At 38.0% G+C, this 21,855-nt stretch overlaps 1 protein-coding gene across 3 annotated transcripts in view; it reads right to left on the bottom strand.

Moving 5' to 3' along the window:
- WWC3 (WWC family member 3) overlaps positions 1-21,855 on the bottom strand; it is a 106,620-nt gene that overhangs the window by 22,593 nt on the left and 62,172 nt on the right. For all 3 annotated transcript variants that reach the window (XM_062603692.1, XM_062603691.1, XM_062603690.1), the window contains exons 7-11: positions 17,866-18,015; positions 15,701-15,774; positions 7,046-7,288; positions 3,839-3,928; positions 2,133-2,707 (exon numbers count right to left, since the gene is read on the bottom strand). In XM_062603692.1, the coding sequence (XP_062459676.1) occupies positions 2,133-2,707; positions 3,839-3,928; positions 7,046-7,288; positions 15,701-15,774; positions 17,866-18,015 (1,132 nt within the window). The remainder of the gene's footprint in view (positions 1-2,132; positions 2,708-3,838; positions 3,929-7,045; positions 7,289-15,700; positions 15,775-17,865; positions 18,016-21,855) is intronic.

Below are 21,855 nucleotides of genomic sequence, written 5' to 3'. Positions count from 1 at the left end.
CAGTCTTAATCCTCCAGGCACCCAGAATTTGCAACTATTCCCTCATTTTGCTTCTAGTGAAGGAACAGGCAAAAGATCTCATTACTGTTTTCCAGCATCGCGTTATACTACCAGGCCATTGGGTGGCAGCAGCAAAGCACACTGCACAGTACCTTAGTGAAAACCAGAACCCCTCAACACCCGGGGGTTCCCAAAGTGGGATATACAAGCTTGATGCTCTATCAAATTCTTCAAAACCAAGAGTACAAACTCAGAATTATTTCGAAATTCCATCTGCTACTTGCACACAACTATATTACAATTGCAAACCCACCAGCTAATGAGTGTGGAGCTCAATATAGTCATGACTCCAGCCAAAAATCAGAAATATTTCTGAAATTGTTTCAAACTGAAGAAAAAACAAACAAGAAATAAACAAACAAGCAAAAAAAAAAAAAAACCAACCAAACAAACAAAAACCAAACCAAAACCAACCAACCAAGAAAAGACACGACAGCCTGGCTCCCTTTTAACCATACATTCTTCCTCAAAAAGGAACACAAAGCTCTCTGTTGTACACAGTGAAAAGTCTAACCCCTGACTAGGAGCTGGACACCACAGCAGTGACAGCAGGTAGCTGTTCTGCCAGAAGCTGTCAAAGAAATGTGAAATGTATAAAATGTGACAGAGAAGGGAGAAAAGGAAAAACCAAAGCAGGAACTTGACTCTCATCCTGTTTCAGACCAGGCCTTCACTTCTAGGAAACACGTACGAGCTATAAATGAACTACTACATATTTTCATTTACCACAATGGGTGAAGACATGCTGTGGTCTGACCTGAGGTTTAAAGAAAGCCTCAGGAAGCTTCTTCATGGCACTAATTTAAGCACAAGCTTACATGCTGGTCTCTGGAATTCTGTTTATTTTGGTCTGAAAGCTACAATATGGGCACTAGAAATGTTTACATCTAGAAAATACAAATTCTGCAGCAGTATGTTCTGGCAATGCCAGCTGCATTAAGGAAAGCAGGTGAGTCTAGACTCAAACGCTGTTTGAGCAATAAAAGCTTTTTAGCATATTGGTGAAGTTTAGTTTTCAAAAATACAAAGTTGAAAGCTGTCAGTGCTCCTTCTCATTATCACTTGACATAAGATTTTGGTAGGATAATATGATACCTTTGTGGTTATATTTCACATTACTCCTGACATGCTAAGTCCTGAATGCAATATTATACACAATTAAGAACACAGAATTCTGGGTATAAAAATGGGATGGAAATTATAATCTTCAATATTAAAAATATACTCGTAAAAGCCCTTCTCTACTAGTATGGTCTTATTAGAAATATGAGTAAGCCAACACACAAAAACTTCATCATGGAGGAATACTCGTTTTCACTTTAACAGCAGTTCTTAATTTGATGGACTAAAACAGGAAAAGAAATGTCATGTGCCTGTATGATCAGGATTTTAAATGTTTGTTTTGTTTTCTAAAAAGGAAACTTTTTTTAAAAGTTTTTTTAAACTTTTTTTAAAAGTTTCCTTTTTTGATCTTTCTAATTTACATTTCTCAACTGTAGTGCCTCAGAAGCTTCCACCAATACAAACTAAAGCAAGTCTAACAACTTCACAGCCAAGCAGAAAAAGAAAACTCAACAGTATGTGTGCTGTGGTAACTGCACACATTGCTCCTCTACAATCGTACAGATCAGGTTCTCTGAGACAGCCACTCAAGCAGACATTGATTTTCTCACACACCCCCTGTCAAGGATGCTCCGCGGCTGACAAAGAACTCTATTCAGAAGTACAGTGCACCATGCACTCATGACCACCATGCAGCCACCTTCTGCTCCATTGCAGAACTTAAGACACGTGAACCTGGTCTGGGTTCAAATTCAGCATGGAGTCAGCCAGCCTTCAAGCACTGTCAGCAGCATCACCTCATGCCTGGTCTTGTGTTTGGCTTTTCGGGGGGGGGTGTGGGGTGTGGGTGTGTGTGGTAGTTGGTAAACAACAAGTTCTTGGTTTTGAGTGATTAGTGGTTCGTAGTATAGCAAGCCAAACTGAGAAACAATCTCTACTATGCCAATATGCTTAGGTCTGTGTAACATTTCCTATGATGATGTGACAAAATAGTATGCCCAGAAACTCACCTCCACCAGTTTGGACAGCAGTCAGCTGTGGTCCCATTTCTTGCAACACTTCATTGTCCACAGGGTAAGTGGACGTCTGAGATGAGCTCGTTCCTTGTGTATCATCATCGCCCAACACTGTGGTCTGAGCCCTGAGCATTTCCAGGGCTCCTATGCTCGCCATCTCCTCAAAACCTTCTGACATCTGAGCCAAGGGAGAATCTCGAGATGCGGAAAGAAACGGGGTATCCAGAGGCGAGCTTGGAGGGGACAACGATGACAAGGAGGACCGTGATGACAGGGATGCCAAGGACTGTGGGGTATCCAGAGACCTCCGGTGCTTATTGAAATTCGAGTGTCCAATGGGATCAGCGTATGGCACATCCTTTGTGAGAGACTCGAAGGGAATTATGTCAAAGCGTAGATGCTGCCCATAGTCTGTAACGCTGTCTGATTTGTCATACTGCGGAAGGCCATAGATGTCTGTGAAGCTGACCGAGCTGAGGGAGCCTCTGCTGGAGGCCAGGGATCCTCGACTGGAGGCCAGGGATCCCCTGCTGCTGCCAGAGGACATTGTGAGGGTGCTAGCTGACAGACTACAGCAGGCAAAGAAAGAGAAAACAGAAAAGGCCCTTTCAAACACAATCACATACAGCAGCTCAGACATAAAAATGTCAATCCAGATTACACAAGGAATTTTACATGTATTCAGTACAGCAACACAGAGACATGATTTGGTATTTTAAAGTCTAGCTCTTGTCTCTTGCCCTGGTCTCCAGCACAGCCACGACTGGAATACTGCAAGTGACAGGCACATTAGGACGAAGTGCCTGAAGACAAATGGTTCAACAAGACAAGCATACTCTTTCTTCCAGCATGTAAGCAGCCATAATTTGGCAGAAGAGAGGACAGAGCAGGATCTGGATCAGTGTAAATCAATTCCCCTCAATGTAAAGAGGGGAAGGGTAGATTACCATGATCCAGCTTGAATTTGTATTAATGATGGGTAATAAACACACCAGGCAGAAAAAGCGTGAAGGGATTTGGAAAGTCCTAACAAACTGCTGTGTAAGCCTCACCCTCACAGGTTTTTCCAGTGCAAAATAAAAAAGATTTTACGATGAATCGTATTCCAGTTCCTCTTACCAATCAGACAGTTAGGGAGAGAAGAATACAAGTGACAGTGAGAGATGAAGTGAGACACAGCAGGAACTGAGCTTTTGATGTTGGCATGATGTTGAGCTGGGGAATCCCCAAGAGCTAAATCTAAAAAGGCAGCTGCAAGCTTGAATATGCAAAATATTCTGGGCTTCTGTGTGGGTCTTAGCACATTCATATATTTAAATGGCAAAACTTTGTCAACTCATAAGGGATCGAGACCCCTTCCTTTGGACAATATTAAAATCTCACAGAACTTAGAAGAACATTATCTTCATATTAGGAAAATTGTGACAATATTATGAAGGCATTTAAGTATGTATCTTTTCAGAAAAATAAGGTAACATAAAATTCCCACATAATAATGTAGCCCAAATAGTCGTCCCTATTACTAGTTATAAAACTCCATCCAAGTCATTACATTCCATAGACCAAACTATAAATTCAGTAAAAAATGAATTTACTTGGCATACATACGTAAAAGTATTAAAAGGTAAACTTTATAGATTATTAATATTCTTCTCTGCTGCAGTTAAAACTTAAAAATCTCCTGGTTTTACATAACTCACCTTTTTAACTGGGAGTGTAAATATGAGGTTAAACGTGTAGCTTCTTCTAGCTGCATAAGCAAACAATTTCTCTTTTCCTGTAACAGTATCCTGCAATTCAATAGATACATATTACTATTTTTCTTCAATACAGCAGTGCTCAAGAAGTGCAAGGAGCTTTCCAAGTATAGAAAAATATCACTGCATTGCAGTTTGGAATATAAAAGTAAGTCTCGCTACTTAATGAAAAGTTTTAATTCATCCAGCTCATATGTAGCTACGGTAATTTCAGCAAGAACACAAGAACCAGGAGTCCAGCAGAATTCCCAGACAAGAAAAGTAACTGAAGCACAGTGTAGGAGTCATGATGTTGAAAATACATCACAGCAATTAGCAAAATTATAAAGTCCTAGGTAAAAAACCCGATCAGTCTACAATGATTTTTTTTCCATTGCATCAACCTGACTGTGCCAGTAAAATACAGAGAACTACTATGCCTTTCATTGCCTTGGCAGGAAAGAAATATTCCAAACAGCCCTAATATCCAAGCTAATTAGTGTCAAATTTCAAAGATAAAATGGAAAATTTTTGGAGGACTTCTGTTAAGCAGTAGCCATTAAACTCAACTTTAAGTTCTAATTCTAGGTGTTTCTAGTACATTTTTATATAATTAAGTTGGTGATACATTTTGAATGCTAAGCTATGGCAAAAATATCCGAGACTTATTTTTTTGCCCATTCTAATAGCAAGCATCTGAATTATTCCATACCAGTGCCCCAACACAAATGGAATGCACCTTCAATGCTGTCAGTCTCAGACAGCTACATGATACCTTAAATTTTGTATTTTGAGAATCTTAAAACTTCAAATAATAGATTTTATGTATTGTTATCACATTTATTCATTTGTTCATGGTGCTTTGTTTTTCCAAGCCAAATCACTAAACTTCAGAATAAAATCAGGATGCTAAACATGTTCTGTATTTTACATCATTTGTACATTCAGGAAAGTTACTCCTCCAGCCCTGCTTTCATAAGCTGGCTGGAAACTAGGATTCTGATAGAAAGTTTGGAGAGAACAGATCAAACTTATCTCAATCCTTTAAGACCTTCCTCAACTGCAAAGATAGCTGTTAGAATTCAACACCTTAATGGGCAGGATTTAAAAAATAAAAATAAAAGTCAACAAAAAAGAAGAAAAAGCGTCCTTCTGGATAAAAAACAGCAGCATGAGTGTCAATAAACTTTGGATGCTTAAGATGTGAAAAAATCACGTCTCTATTAGCAGTAAAAACATAAATCTTTCAACTTCTTTGGCCTCCAACTTCTACAATTCATATGCTAGCAAGGGGCTGTAGTGTTACACTCCAACAATCCCACCACCCTCTGGGGAGCTCCATTCACTGCAACCACACAGCAGAAGCTGCACACCCGACAGAGTTCAAGCGTGAAACTTTTCTCCTGCTTCTGTGGACCCCAGACCAGGTTAATCAACTGGTGCAAGGAAGGCTGCAGCTCAACTATGTAAACTTACGTGATAAAGGCACTGCATGCAGGAACCCAAAAGACAAATGGATTCAAGAAACTTAATTGATTCAAAACTTAGGAAACTACACTCCACAGTCATCAGTGCTGTAGGTACCTGTGCTGAGGGGCAAGAGATGCCTCCAACTAAGGCTGCCAACATCTTAAACCAAAAAAACAAAAAGCAACAGAAAAACAAAACCCAACCTCTGTCATACAGATTTTAGGTTAGTTCTGATCTGCACATAACTCAGTTCCTGTAAAATTCAGAAACAGAGCAGACCCAACAATTATTTAAAGAGGAAGCTTCTTTTTATTCCACAGTTTGGAAAGTAGAAAAAGAAAAGCAGAACTAGGAATGGTTTTGGTTATTCCTGAACCTAAGACAAACAAATAAATGGGCCACTAATAGTTAAGCTTTCTTCCAATTTGTTATGCAAAAATAGATTGCCCTTCAATATTATTCTAACTTCTGCTCAACTTTTTGCTAGCATTTGAAATATCAAGTATCATACTGGAACGCTGGTTTCCACAGCATGAACTACATGGAAAAATAGCCTGGCTTTCTTGCCAACATAGCATGCGCTACCTAACATGAGAACCCAAAACCAACAAATAAAACTTACTACACTGCAGTGTAAAGTGAACTCCCTTTTCTGTCAGTTTAAGCTGGAAAGCCAATGTAACGATATTGCAAAAACTGCAAAATACAGAACACTGAACTGTAGGTTGGCTGTGAATTTTCTATTTATTGCCTGAATTTACTGTCTGAAGTAAGACTTTTCAAAGGAACTGAAGTTCTCAAAATCTGTGTATGTAAGGCACTTCCAAATACTGTAAAAGTGTCTTAATTATGTAAATATTAACCTTTACAGAAATCATATTAAAGCTTGTTCATGCAGTTTTCCTCAAGTGTCAAACTGGGATTTTATCACTGTTTAAGAGAAGCAAGTCTAGGAAACAAGAACAAGTCTTCAGTGCTTTCACTGGAAGTGGTTTATAGTAACAAGAAGAGGTTAAGAGGCTTTGTCCATTTCTCTGGCTACAGGAAAAACTGGGCAACTTTGAAATAAACACATTGTTTCCATTAATAAGTTTGGGGGGTTGTTTTTACACGTAACTTGACATTTAATTTAAGTTTTCAAGAATGACTCTGTTCACTGTGCTCTCTGAATGTCAGAGTTGGGATGTGCTCCCACTGCTGAGACTGCAAATTAAAAGGAAAAATTGTATACAAAAGGTAGTAAAATCATCATTTAACTTTCCTGTTATAAGGCACAAATCAAATATAGGAAAAGGATCTTTGTTCTGATGTTATTGGAGATGAATATTACTCCACTGAAAACAAGAGGAAAATGTTGCACTCTACAGTTATTGTTATTCATGTCTCTATTATCAGACAACATCACTCAGACTTTTTCCAAGCATCTTTTGTGACTCTATTCTGATCTCTTCTTTCTATTCAGAAGACAGACGAATGAAAGGAAAACTAACTAGTCATTACCACTCTAACTCTCCTTCAGACATCTTCAAGACAGTCAGAATTAAATGCCAGTCAGAAGCAGCCTCTTCCTTTCTTGAAAGCAACTTACTCCAGAAACATTCTGTTGTTTTTTCTTAAACACAGTGAAATTCCCTACTCTTTCTTTTGAAACTACTTACATGGATCTTAAAATAGATAAGAAAACAATTCAAGTTCCCAGACCTTTCTGTGGCCCCATGAGCAGATGTTGCTCGAGCTCGCTGAATTTCATCCTCCAAGCGTCTTTTTTCTTCCTCCAAACGTGCAATGTCTTCTGGGGATCGTCTCTGCTGACTGATGAGCTGCAGCTCCTGAAGAAGAGCCTCCTTCTCTTTGATGAGCTGAAGACGGTCCCTGTCCGCTTCAGCCATTCCTGGCCAAGACTCATTATCTAGCAAGGCCAGCTGCTGTTGTATATTCGAAACTCTAAAAGAAGATAAATGTATTTCAAAAAGCAGAAGAAACAAAGATGAAGACAATTAAGAGGAAAAATGCCAAAAGGTGAAGCCTGTTGACTTATGTGACTTTCCTAAATTTCAAACCAAGAAAATTTAGAGGGGTTTGGAAGAGTTATTTCTTTCTGCATTTTGGGGTGGGTTTTGTTTTGGGTATTTTTAAAATATTAAAGAACTGGAAGTTTGCCTGTACAACTGAAGAAGTTGACCATCCTTTCCTTCCTCATTTTTCCACTATCAAATCTTAACTTGGGATTTCAAAAGTGCAGGGGATGAAGGGGAGATGTTTTTCTAGTGACAACAGGTCTGTATATTCATGTCCTACCTAACAGAGGAATGATTCAAGGGGCTGAAAATATTAGGCAGCAACTGACAGCAGAATGTTAAGAGTAAATAAGCTGTTAGTAAGCAAAATAAGTCTGGAAGAAAGGATTGACTGCAAAATGTAAGTGGCTTTAGACAGAGCCATCATCAAATCAAGCAATAAATAAGCTAACTTTATTTTGTAGTAGGTTTTATAGTCGAAAGTAGTTTCCTACATCCTGCATCTCAGGAAGGTGAACCCACACACAAAACAACGGTTGCAAAAATAAGACATTTTAAGAAAATGCTCTGCTACAAACAAATTTTGAACTCTTATAAATATTACAAAGAATATTGAAGCTAGAAATTTCACAGATATTTCTTTCAGGAAATTCTAAAGGTACATAAGCATTAAGAGGGAGAACAATTCTGCTAGGTATTTATGCTTGCTTTGCAATGGGCAATTCAGACACTTTAGAATGTTACAGTTAAAATAAACAGTAAATAAGAGAACATCTAGCTATCTGATTTTTTAATATTTGAAACTAAAGAACTGTGCAGTTATGCAGTTGTACACCTCAGTTTCATCTTCACTTTGAAATGGTAGCATTCAAAGCACCCTAAGAGATTATCACCTGATAGACAGATAGATAAATAGATACATAAAAGCACATTTAAAGCCAGATAGATAGATAGATAGATAGATAAAAGCACACTTAAAGCCAGCCTTAAAGGTGGAATATCATTCATTCCTTTGGTAAATTAATCTTTTTTGTTTTCCAATATATATGGTAAGAAAGAAAATAACAAAGTAAGGTAAAAGCATATAACAAGCAAAACAGATCTGCAGAAGATCCACAGTGTGATAACATGTTTAAGGATAAAAGAAGCAGCATAAACACGACAAAGGTAAGGTTTTCACCATCTAAAAACAAAACCTCATGCAATGTTTATTTTATACTGACATCTGGAAAGTATTTGGCCATCTTATTATCAGGGGAAGGGAAACAACGTATCAGTATAAATCATTTTGCAATGAGTGCATTCATATACAAATAGGAATTTCATTGTGAATTTTGTCCAAGGGGATTTCCCCCCCTTAGATTTCATTTACAGCAACTAAAGAACTTGGGTATTATATTACATTTTAGTCTAAAGCAGAATACTTTGTCAAGCCCTTCAATACCATTTCCTCCTCCTTGCATTAATAACCAACTTCCTGCCAATAGCTGCTGAAAGCACCATTGTGAATTGATACACATAGTCTACGTATTTCATGCCTCAGCTATTGTGCATGAAGTCCAGATGCAGCTTCCTGAAGAACACCTCGCCCCATTGACAAGACATCAGGGCCAGGAAAAGTGAGCATTCAGGACCCCTCCTCTCCCTTACCCAGGCTGCTACGCTGTTAAAGATCCAGTAAACACTCCTGAAGGCACATACGACTTGATTTTCAAGTGTTCAGTGCCAAACGAAACAAATGGGGACTCGAGATTCTTTCAACAGAATTACAGAATTCAGCTACAACTATCATAGCTTGGCAGGCAAGTGTGAATCAGATGACCCCTGGCAATGTGTATGAATGACCATGTTCATAAGCTCTTACATGGCTTGCGGATGAAAGAAGTTGAGATGTATCTGGTAAAGTCACTGGGTTATATGACAACTGGTAGGGGTAACCCTCTTCTTCATTTTAACACTCACAATTGTTTTGCTAGCTATCTTTCTAATGCAGGGTGAGCTGGTTAAGAAGCTGACCATAGAAGCAAATAAATGCTAATGCAGGCAACAGGGAAGACAGAAGTACCAGCAGGAAAGAGGAGAAGATGGGATCCCCTCTGTCAGTGCTATTTAACCACTGAATCCGCTCTTGTATTGAGAGTGGTAAAACACCACTCTCGATACAAGAGGTTTTAATCTAGACTCCTGAGCTTGCTGAGAACACATTACTCCCTTTTAGTATGACATTCCAGTTTAAGGTTTGGTTTTTGCCTCTCTATTTCTGTTATGATGATGCTTTGAAAATAAGAAGTCATCGTACAGTAACTTAGTTATACTTCATTAAAGGGAAAAATACTGCTGTGGATTTCCCTGACACTCAGCATTTCAGCTAGTTCTTCTTGTCTCTATGTTTTTCCTGTAAGAAAAGAAAAAGACATTGCTAACCACCACATAATACAGGAATCTGCTGGGAAGGGAATCACAATAAATGGATAAAAAAAAAAAAAAAAAAAGGGGCAATTTCACTGTGCTTATCCATGCCAGATTTTATACCTAAACCACACCAGACATTCTCACTGCTGGTATATTATAAAAAAGTATTTCTTTCGTGTTTCGTGTTTTCAGAATCAGTGCATATATTCACCTACCTTAAACACTCAGATAAATCAACGACTTGGCACTGACTGCAATTTTAACATAAAAAAACAAACAAATTAAGATGCTTTAACAAGCCTCTGATTTTAAAATACATTTTTCCTTCCTTTTGGGTATTTTTTAAGATAGTACTTTTTAAGTGTAGTCAATGTAAAAGGGTAATTTTATCTGGCCTAATGCCAGATCCTGAGGTGCCTAGTCCCTAGTGGGGAAAAAACAGTTAATTTTGAGCCATCAACATTCCAGGCATTTTGCCCATTCCCATCCTTGCATAACAAGTGCTGAGGAGCTTGCATTCCATGCTCGAGTAGGTGGTATCAAATGACTGGTTTCCTAGGTAGGCTGACCAACTTGCTGCTTATTTCAGTATTTAAAAATTTAAAATAGAGATGAATGTAACAGGCCCTGTTAAGCAGAAAAGCAGGAGGGCCACAGATGGGATGACAAAGGTTTAACCCGGGGATCTTAAGTAAACTTGGATTCGAAATGGCAAACATGCTCTGAAATGCCCATACTAATAATGTAGCTAGAATGATTCCTAGCCCAGGATAACGTAGACATCACATGAGGGTAGAGATCAGTACAGCCAGTAGTTTGCTACACAAACTACACCATGGGGGTAAAAACACATGTATTTGCAGAATTTACAGCATATCTGAATTGTTATGTATCTACACAGACAAAACAAAATTATACTGCTAAGCTCGAAAACACTTCTGTTTTAAAGAGGTTATTTATTAAAACAGCATGAGAAGCGAGATTAAAATAAAAATCACTTTTTGTGAGATGGAGGATGCTTGATTTACAATTACAATTAACCCCATGTTTAGACCATTACTTAGATTATGAACTAGACAGGTGTCCTGACGACAAAAATACTCCAAAGCAATAATAAAGTCCTAACTCATGCTCATAAAAGGGACAAATTTCGAGCATCCTACAGCTGCCACTTCGTAACCTACAAGCTCTGGTCTTTCTAGCTTTAACAAGCTCTTCCAACTTACTTTGTTTCAGCTTTCTAAGGAAAAAATCCCAACACAGTAATCCCCTGCATGTAAATGCCTAGATTTTTGCGCGACATATCAGACCACTCTATAGCTCAGGCCTTTGTTACCTGAAACAAAAGGGAAGACTGGTGAAGATACAATGAAAATTCGATTATAATCTGGAGGAGAACAGTGGCCAAATCACACAAATATGCAGATACAATCAACAAAAGTCAGCCCAGCTTACTCCTTTCCTTAGGCTTATAATGGGCTTATAACTGGAGCAAGTTCTCTGCCACTTCAGGTACCAGGGAACTTAGCCCATATGCAATACCTAGAGAAGGTGGCTGTGGTACTGAAGGCACATAATGAAGGGTGTAAGGACTCAGTAACTTCTGGTATTTGTAGACCTTCTTGAAAGTGAATTATGATTTATATCCAAAGAGGGGAAGGCTAGAGAAAGGGTAACAAAGAAATGGAAAGAACAAGAAACTGGGGAACTTGGCCAAATGCTCACGAAATTTCTTAACTGTGTCTACTTTGGCTGTGCCTGCACGTATGTGCCACTGTGGCTTTGGCAGACAATGTGATTACGCTCTGTAGAATATCCAGCCTTCTTGGCAGCCTGATTCAGTAACAAGGAGGTCTTAAATTGGCTTAAGACACTCACGAAACCCTTACAGCCCACTGGCATTCTGCATATGAAATTTGGTATTCACCTTCAGGAAAATTGCAAAGCCTGCTAGAACCGATGGAGGACAGAAATTAGTATTTGCCCCAATTCCCAGGTAAACTGGTATAATAAAAACTTTAAAGATAGTTCAAGAGCATGGCTCAGCTCCGTTTATAGCTAAAAGAGCTTTTTTATGCTTAAAACTGACACTGGGAGATTTAGGTTTAGCTGACATGCCTGAGCCAAATATTTATGTGGTATCAGACAAATTACTTCATCCCTAAATCAGATTTTCAGATTAGTTGAGTAGAATAAAGCACTAGAAATTAGGCAATTACACCTTGAAATCTGCCTACACCAGATGAACTTTAACAGGAAAATACTTGACTATGTTGCTATCAATAGCCAACCAAGGTGTATTTTGTCAGTACAAACACAAATTGCACTCCCACGCTTCTGCTTGTGCTACTCCTTTTAAAGCCCAACTGAAAATGAATTTTGACAATCAGACAGGAAATTTGCAACAGATATTCAGCAACTATACCAAAAAGAAAGAAGTAACAGTCTTAAAGGGGATGTAGAAACATGAAGCATAGCTGAGGAGGAAGCTTTTCCAAGGCCAAAATAAATTCGTTGACGGCCACTGTATGATTTCAACAACTGAACTGAAAACTAGTACGTTTGAATTAAGATTTACAGAAGGCATATACAAATTACCTCTTCAGCACCCAAATTAGATAAGCTGGTTGAAGATGCATGGATATATTAGTTCACTGAAGTCAGCTACCATCAGACTGGCAAATAACATAATCACAGTTAAAAAATTAGGTGCTTCTTTTTGGAGGGATCATTTTTCATCTACTGATTAATATACTTCACAGGATATGAGGCACCACAGCAATGACATTTCAGGATCATTTGCTAATATACTTCATGTAGGAATTATACTGAACTGGACAACTTAAGCACTATCAAAGAAAAACAATTTGCTTTTGACTTCCCTTTCTATGAAACAGTCTATTCAGAGAAGTGCTGGAAGGGTACAGTTTCCAGTGTGCAAATGCTTTCATGAGAGGTGGTCTCACTCAAATAGCAACTGAAACTAAAACCGCTATTTATCCAGCCAGCTTGGGGCTGCTCAAAAAGACCGTCCTCCCTCCTTCTTGCTTCTCTGGAGGGCCACACTGACAGATCTGAGAGGAGAAATTTCATGGAAATAAGGTACAGTTTATTTAAAAATAACGGGGGCAGGGAGGGGAAGAGAGGAGTAAAGAACAGAAGAAAAGTGATTGAGCCTCTCAGCAGCATGACTGGTAAATTAAATAGCAGAATTGATGTGCCTCCCTCCCAGAGCCTGGATCAGACACAGGAGAAAGGACATGATCTTCCCCAGCATGCTGAAAATGTCAGAACCCACAGCTCACAACATCTGAAATACCCACGGGAAAAATTAAATTGCAAATTATCCAACTTCCTTCCAGTGGGAAACTAAAGGGGGGAAAAAATAGCTATGTGAACATCTCGATTTATGCAAAGTCCAAACCACTCAGCAGTTAAGAGATTTTTGAAGGAGGATTAAAATCAAATTATCTTTTATGAGGGAGGAGAAAGATTCTGGGATCATAAACCAACTTCCTACTATCCCTGGGTCTCATCTCCTGAATTCCTCAAGATCATTCAAAAATCCCAACACTGCATTTTCTTGCTCACACTCCATATACAGAGAACATACTTTTATTTTTAAGAACTTCTTTACTACATACATCAAACATTCTGCTCGTATATAGAGCTGTATGATCTTTTGGTTAGATGCACAAGAGTGACTAAAATATGACACACTGCCCTTTATTTTGAGGGGCTTTTTTCCTTTAAAGTAAAAGGACATACTTTTCTCCTACAGTGTATTTTAAAAGTCTCCCATTAAAACTTAGAAATAAGACAGTTTGTCTGTGGTACTTATTTGCTATACGTTTCCATACCCCATTTGACGAGCAAGTAGTCCTAATATACTGCTTTACAGTTAAGACTTACTGTAGAATTTTAATTTTCTACTGTGTAGATTTTAATCCATCGCAGCACATTCTGTCACCCACACTGTGCAGTAACAGTAGATATTTCACCAGCCAAGGGAGAACGAACACAAAGATATTTAGTAGAGACAAAAGCCCTACAGAAATGCCAGCAAGCTAAGGGGAAGGAATGCATGATAAATGAAGAATGCAACCACAGAGATAACTGGTAGGGGCAATGAGCTTTGTGCAGTTCCACTCAGAAGCCGAAAGCTGATTACTTCCGTACAACATACTGGGCAGAATAAGGCTACCATTTTAAAGCAACTAACATGCTTTTGCTAAATAACAGACCATTGTCAGAGCTGTTATCCTGGGACAGCAAAACTACCCTTACTGCAATTACTATTCTCTAGTTGGAAGGTTAGTTACCCAGATTTTCTACACTTAATTAACATCAAATCCCAGCTCACTTCTGATGCTCAAAAATACTGCATTCCATGCACAAACAAATGTTCAGTTTTTCCAGCTAAGAAATGCTGCTACTAGAAACCCACCTCTCAGAAAACCAACCACACCCCCCAAAAAAGCCCTACCACTCCATCTTTTCCCTGCAATAACACACGAGAGGAGAATTGCTTTGAAAAACACAAAGAAAAGTTATGTCAGAAAACCAAACTAAAACCACTTAATACAATCTTTACAGCAGCAGTGGCTCTGTTAAACTAAAAAGTACAAAACTAAATTCTATCCCTCTTCCTTCGGCAACTATCATGAACCCCTAAATTATCACTGGGCTATGAAGTGCTAAGCATCGTGCTTGTGTCCAAACAGGACAATGACAGATTTTTGTTTTGCCCTTTTTTTGCCCAATTACTTAACCTTTACTAGGTAACAGTCACTGGTATTCACATGCAGTATTTAACAACACAGACTTTCAGTCCAGTTACAAATACTGACAATTTAGCTGGGTATTTCTAACATACTTGCATCCATTTAATTTACATTTTTTCTTCTTTCTTTTTTTTTTTTTATTAAGCCTGTATTGCATCCAAATGTGAGTACATTTTCCAGGAACAACAAAATAGTGAATTGCCTATAAAGCTTTCACTCCCTGCCAAGCCATATGACAGCATTATGATATCCCCCAAAGAAAAAAACATAACATGAGAAAAAGGAGGCAAAAGTTTAGAAATTTTTATAACCCTTGTTATGTGACATAAAAAGTCAGCAAAATAGACAAAGTTGAAAAGGAAAAAAAAAATTAAAACCGAAGTTTTTCAAAGTCGACCATAGATAATCTTTTAAGTGTTGGGCAATTTTAATAAGAGAATGTTCTATCAACACAAATTAAAATAATCCTAAATGCACAGAATTACTGCATTCAAGTCATCAGCTGTATCTACACTACTAAATAAGAACAAATTGCTTTTACAAAGCCATTAAAATACACTGCAAGACTGACATCAACAAAAGAAATACTTAGCATAAGCAATTAGATTCAAGTGAGGAATTAACCTAATTCAAGTAATTTTTTTTATCAGATTCTTTTTCATTCTCATAATTTAGTTTTTTGTGTACCCTTCTGTTCAGCTCTGAATATCTTCATTTATCTCACAAGAGGTTCTGCATCTTCTTTACACTGAGTTCACAGCTTCAGTACACTGAACTTAGAACACAGGTATGCAAAGCTTCATATGTACCGACAGACCGGGCTGATATATGGAAATTTAAAAACTATTTATGCTGAGGTTTAAGAAGAGGAGGAAGATGTAAAACAGTTCAATTAAACTACTGCAATTTTGTTTATACAAAGTGTAGAATGGGGTTGACATTTAGCTTTATCTCTGCAAACAAATTTAATGATCTTATGATAAAGGCTTATGTTTATCTAAGCTTTTATTATCTGTGAACCACTCAATAGTCAGCAAATTAGTCTTCTTAAAGACATTTCAGCTAGGAGGCTGGTTCCAATTCTACTTTGAAAATTTTAAATCACAAGAGTAAAAATGAAAAACAAATTTATCTTTAATTACCTTTTCTTGGCCTCTTCATACTGCCAGTTCAGTCTTACTCTGTCTACAAGTCTTGTTTTGTCATCAAACCCAAACTTTTGCAGATTTGAAGAGCAAAGAGAGAGGGGAAAAGAGAGGAAGAAATAAGAATTTAAAAACACTCTCACAATAAAGAAAGGTATAAATTAACTCTAACTCACTAGACTCACTAAAAAATCCCCAATGTTTTAAGTAATAACGTACTAAAAATCAATTTTATGCTTTAGAAATACAAAACTAGTTTATTGCTAAACACACATAAGATAAATGAGCCCTTTCAATAAATTACAATCCCAGAAATCAAGGGTTATCAAACTGAATCATTAATGAATGGTCCAAGCTTTTCAACTTTATCTGAGCCTAAAATAAAAGAGTATTTGAAATATTTTATTACTTGATACAACTATTTTATGGACTTTAATTAGAAGTAATTCAGATTAATTTTCCCTGTACTGTGATGTGTTACCCAGCACTTAGATCATTAGTGTGTTTTAAACACTATTACAAAAACATCACCTGAACCAGTTGTAGAACGTGCTTTTATACCAAAACTCCTATTGTATTCAGTCCAGTTTGTACAGCAACTTCTTTCCTTCTTAGAGCATCAGCAGTTCCCCTCTTCATAAGTCTGTATATGGTCCAATACGTTAATCCCAAGTCCCTATTTAACTGAATTGCTGTATCTCTGGATTTCGCATCTAACTGCTGCTTTTGTCGTCTTCATCATCACATTTGAAAAAAATCCACCTCTTTTTTTTTCTCATATTCCACTACTGATAATTCAGAGAAACCATTAATATAACTGCTTCATGTTATCTTCCTGACAAAAAAAACTATGCCTGATAAACACAATTTTCAGACTAGACTTGTCTTGGATTGCATTCAATATGTACTATGAATGGGAAAATGCTGCTAAGCTCCTTTTGGTTTTGGAATTCAATAATCACACCCACCACCAGTTGAAAAATGACATCCCAAAGGTACCATCTACCTAACACACTGAAAGATGGCCTAGTGTTAGCCAAATTTTCATAGATGCTTTAGGAGCATATATTCTTAAAAACACATATTTCCTTTTTTTGCAGAGGCCCTGTGGAGATATGCAACTTGGCAACTAGTCAGCAAGTGAAAGAAGAGGAGAAATGGGATGATAAAAAGTCTCCAATTAGAAGTTACATAGCTCAACAGAAATTTCTAACTAAATGTGGAGTAACATCCAAACTATAGTACCAACAAACTACAAACAGGTTGTCTGTCTTCTCGCTTTGTTTTTAATGTTATCTACAGAAGTAAGAATTTTATTCATGTAGAACAACTAGGCTGCCATAGTACCAGTGCAAGCCAAATTTTTATTATCTGAAATACATAATTCTGTTCACACAGAACTACTTCCAGGGAACACTAACAAGCTCCTCTCAAATACTATATTTAATGGCATATTTGAGCATAAGATATGACAGAAGAGAATTTTGGTTTTTAAGAAAAATACTTTGAGACTCTAACCAATACTTCTCTTGTCTCAGAGAAAAGGAACATAGGTCTACTTTACATCTTTAATGTACATAAACAAAGATGACAAGCATGATAAAATCAAGATTTTAAAAATCAAATGAAGAGCACCAAAACCCATCTATAACTACTACCAGAATACTAACATCTCACACTGTTGAACAACCATGTCTCAACTTCAAGCTGGCTAAAGTGCTTTCTTCCCTCCTGCATCATTACACGTATCAGTAGGTCAGAGCTAGTGACATGAAAGGAAGAGGTCGGTGGACACCTCAGCAAGAGCTGTTACTTAAGAGATGAACCTGAGGTCACCAAGAAGGTGATGACATGAGAAGTGCTCTGCTGGGCTGGCTGAGTCCGGAAGTTGATTCTACCCGTCACTACCTGCGAGCACATCACTACGCCTTGGTGTCATGCTCAAGTAGCAGAACCAGAAAGCCCACCACCACTCAGGGTGCCACTCACGTGCTCTGTAAACAATAGCAAACACAACTCCCTCACTGCTAATACTGCTTTGGATTTTTTGTTCTGGTACAGCCAACACCTCTTAAAACAAAACAGGAAGTAGTGATGTACGTACCACTATAGTACAAAAGCAACTTCCTTTCTACAGCAAATGTCTCCATAGGAATGCATACCTCTCCAGTGATGTCAGTCTGAGAACAAGCATCGCAGTGCTGCTGAGGTAAACAGGAGTCACTGATAGAACTAGAATTGTGCTGGAGATCCTGCAGGGAATCTGTAATACAACAGCTATTCCTGAATCCATCTGTTAACTTGGCCAGGCTCTATGGGAGAGGAGATTTAAAAAGAAAAAATTTTTAAAATTAAAAAATTAGATGAACTGATTTTTATAATTCTTTTATTAACAGAGGAAAAACCAACCAACCAACCTATTTTAGAAATATGACAGGTAGCTTGTCTATCAGAACTATTTACACAAAGTAAAAGTTACTGTACCGTTACTAACATGTAGCTTTGCTTTGAAATAAACCTCTCATTTTAAAAGATGCATCTAACAGTAACCAGATTTTAAGTTATTTCTTTTATATCTATGACCATTTCAGCTTTTGTATGTTTTACAGTTCTTTAAATCTGGCAGCTGTCAACTTTCAGGTTAGCTGATAAGGAAGACAAATGTGATTCATCTGCCCTTTTGCCATCTTGTGCACAGGTTACATTCCTTAGCCACTACTGCTATCATATCCAACTTGATGAATACCTGGTATTGATTGTATTTTTATGACAGATGATTTCACCCTTGTACTCTCTCATCCAAGGTTCACATAATTACAAGATATTTTCCACTTTGGGTTATGCAAGGGACATCTCCAAGTTGCCTAATGACACAAACTGTGAGGGTAGAAACCTCAAGCAGTCTTTAAGCGGGAAGGGGAGTAAGACATAATTACACAAAGTAACAACCGTTTGATGATACAAGCTTAGCTGACAGGCTGGTAATATTCCTTTAAAAAAAGAATAAAATTGTTAATATCACTTTTATTCTATGATTGTGCATTCTTCACTTTTTCAAAACTTACAGAAAGTAACAATAACAAAACCACCATGCAGGCTGCTATTTATAACCATTATGCTTCAAAACAACTTTTTTTTTTTTTTTCCTAATTTAAAAAATTAAATTCTGGCCCCTCACCAGCAGATAAAGGACAATCAAATTATGTGAACTTGTGTTTCAATTTATAAATCATAACATAAACCATTTGTTTCTAAAAATACATGTAAAAATTCTCAAAACTGCTTACTCCAGTAAGCAACAGAATCTGAGACAAACCTGCACTGCACTGGAAAAAGGCTGCCCCTCAGGAACCTCAGTGGCTCTGACAACTGATGATCTGCAACAAGCCACAGTTATTGTCCATATCCAATTACCAGGAGATTTCTCAGTGTTCGAAGTGCAGTTCAAAAAATATAAGACATTAATGCTGTCTTTTCTTACAACAAATCAAACTAATGGAGCCAAGAAGACAAATCTGTGTAACAGCAACTGTTTGTGGCTCAGAGGAACAGCATGGTCACCTTGAAGACAGAGGCATCTGGTTTTGGAGCCTAAGAAGCATCCCTAGGAATTGCAGCAGGCCTGAAACTAGTCAGAAAAAGCAGCTTTTTCTGGTAGCCTCCATTTCTGTTCTACACAGTCCATCCCTTTGTTCTCATTATATACCAGCTGCTCCTTCAGGCCTACCTCCACTAATGATGAAAAAGAAGAATATCCAGCCTGGTGCCAGATGAGCAAAGGAGAAAGGCAGAGAGAGATATAGGTACAATGATATGCCAGACAGCATGTACTGCTCCCTCCTTGTACTCTGTGTGATGGTACTACAAGGTCTGAGTGGGGCTGGGATTTTGTGCTCAGCACTAGCAGTGATAGAAGACATGCTAGACATGCCAGCAGTGGGACAAGGCTACCACTACGTGCCTCCAGAACCTCAATTTGTCTTGGGTCCCCCAAAAAAGCCAATTCTTCTACCACCTCCCAAATGAACTGTACCATCTTAATATGAAGGACAAACAAAATAGTTCCTCCTCAGTCCCGAGACAGCTATTTCAAATTATATTGTCAAGAAGTCTCCAGCTAGTGTCCCTTTATCCTCCAAGACTTGTTGCAAAAAGAACTGCTCCATGACATGGCAAAAAGAAAACCAGAGTGTCTTCCATATTATGAAAATTAAAAATTGCAGACTCCTGCTTAACTCCCTTCTTCAAAACTCACTGAAGAAATTTTTATGAAGGTGGTGAGACAGTGGCACAGGCTGGCCCAGGGAAGCTGTGAATGCCCCATCCCTGTCAGTGTCAAAACTAGATGATCTTTAAGGTTTCCTCCAAACCAGGCTATTCTACTATTCTGTGATATGATTCTATGAATCACTGACAGGTTTGTAACATAGAAATAATAGTTTCAAATCATAGCTACACAAACATCAAACATTTCCTCTTTTACCCAGTAAAGCAGAGCCTGTCACAAGAACAAAAAGCAGAATTCAGAAAGCAAAGTTTCTCCCAGATAGGTTATGGCCTGTCTGTCACCTTTGGCTAACACATACTATGTTACAGGCATATGAAACACCAAAGGTCCCGATGCCAGAACTTCAGTCTAAACTTCTGCCTGTATTTCAGCTACTTCACACACTCCTGGTGTGCTCCTGACGCCTTGAGCATCTCCTTGGCAGATAATGAAGGGCTGTTTGGCTGCTGGCCAGGCTTCCTATCTGGGCACAGTTGCTGAACCCTGGATTTAACTACTTTAAAATTACACAGCATTTGACAGGTGGCAATCACCAAGTAGCATCACCTTAACTTGCAACTACGTGCATAGGTGACTATGCTCTAGAGTAAGCACATACATTTTGAGTTCTTCTACTTGGATGAGTGAAAGCACAGCCTCCAGCAATCCTAACATGGAAAATTACAACCTTAGTTCACACACTTTTAGACAGAAACAATTTACATTACTGCTAGGAGTAATATCCTCCCCAGTTATATGGAAGAATCCATCTTGCATCTGGAGTTTATGGATTATTTATGGCAACCCCACAGAAACTGTCAAACCAGCCTATTGTATGGATGTAAAGTTCTAGGCACACCAGCCCAGACCTACTCAGAAAGGGGGAAATGAGCACTGCCATTTCATCATTGCCTGTTACTATCTGATTTGGGAGCTCTATGCCACACACAATTTCAGTGCAGTTCCCACATAACCTATTTAGCCTGTTGAATTAATAAAGAAAAAGTTTTTTAAAAAACGAACAAACAAAACCACAAAAAACCTCCAGTGCTAAGGATAAAAGACAAGATTTTAAAAGCAGAAACAAAAGTGTGAAAGGGATATGGGGGAGTAAGGGGGGGAAGGAGGGGAAGAGACACACACATGCTGCTTTTAGGAACCTGACCATGCAACTTGATTATTCAACTTCATATGGAAAGTTTGCCCACTTTTTTTGAGCAGTGATACCGCCACTTGTCTTTATTTGCAACTACAGCACCCAGTTTGACCACCCTCTCCTTCCCTTGTCGGTCTTCTCTCGACACAACTCAATCCAATTATCATATTTCTCTGACAGCTACAATTTTCCAAGCACCTACACAAGACTGAGTCACTTTCACTATGTTTAGTTCTGCTGCTCACACTGGCCAGATTTAAATTAAGAAATAGTAAGAAATTGTCTATTTCCTTTCTCAGAAATAAATCCCCATCTGTTTACACAATACTTCTAACTCCTCTATAAACAGCTTTCAAAACGAAAAGGTTCTCATAAGAAAGCTTGTCTTACCAACAATAGCTTTAAAGCGTAGAATTTCTGAGGGCAAAACAATTTCAAAATTCATAGGAGATTAAAAATCACATTCTGATCTTATTAGGAAGATAATTAAAATAGACTTGCACTTATTTGACAAAGCTAAATAAACCTGTAACAATAATCATCAATTAATTATAAAAAGGAAAAGCCCAGAAAAGTTTGGTGACAACAAAACCAGTATTTTGGTCAAAAATTTAAAAACTGTCAGGCAAAAAGCTGGCTATTTTTCCAGAGCACAGTAAGTTGGCAGAAAGACACATTTTTTACAACTGCAAATCTTGTGAACTATTAAATATGGCATTTAATCCCTTA

Source organism: Pezoporus occidentalis, unplaced genomic scaffold (genome assembly GCF_034315485.1).
Source record: "Pezoporus occidentalis ecotype Australia unplaced genomic scaffold, CSIRO_AGI_Poc_V1 ctg81, whole genome shotgun sequence".
Classification (NCBI taxonomy): domain Eukaryota; kingdom Metazoa; phylum Chordata; class Aves; order Psittaciformes; family Psittacidae; genus Pezoporus; species Pezoporus occidentalis.
The sequence above is the reverse complement of the archived record's forward strand: the minus strand, read 5'-3'. Positions and strand labels throughout refer to the sequence as shown.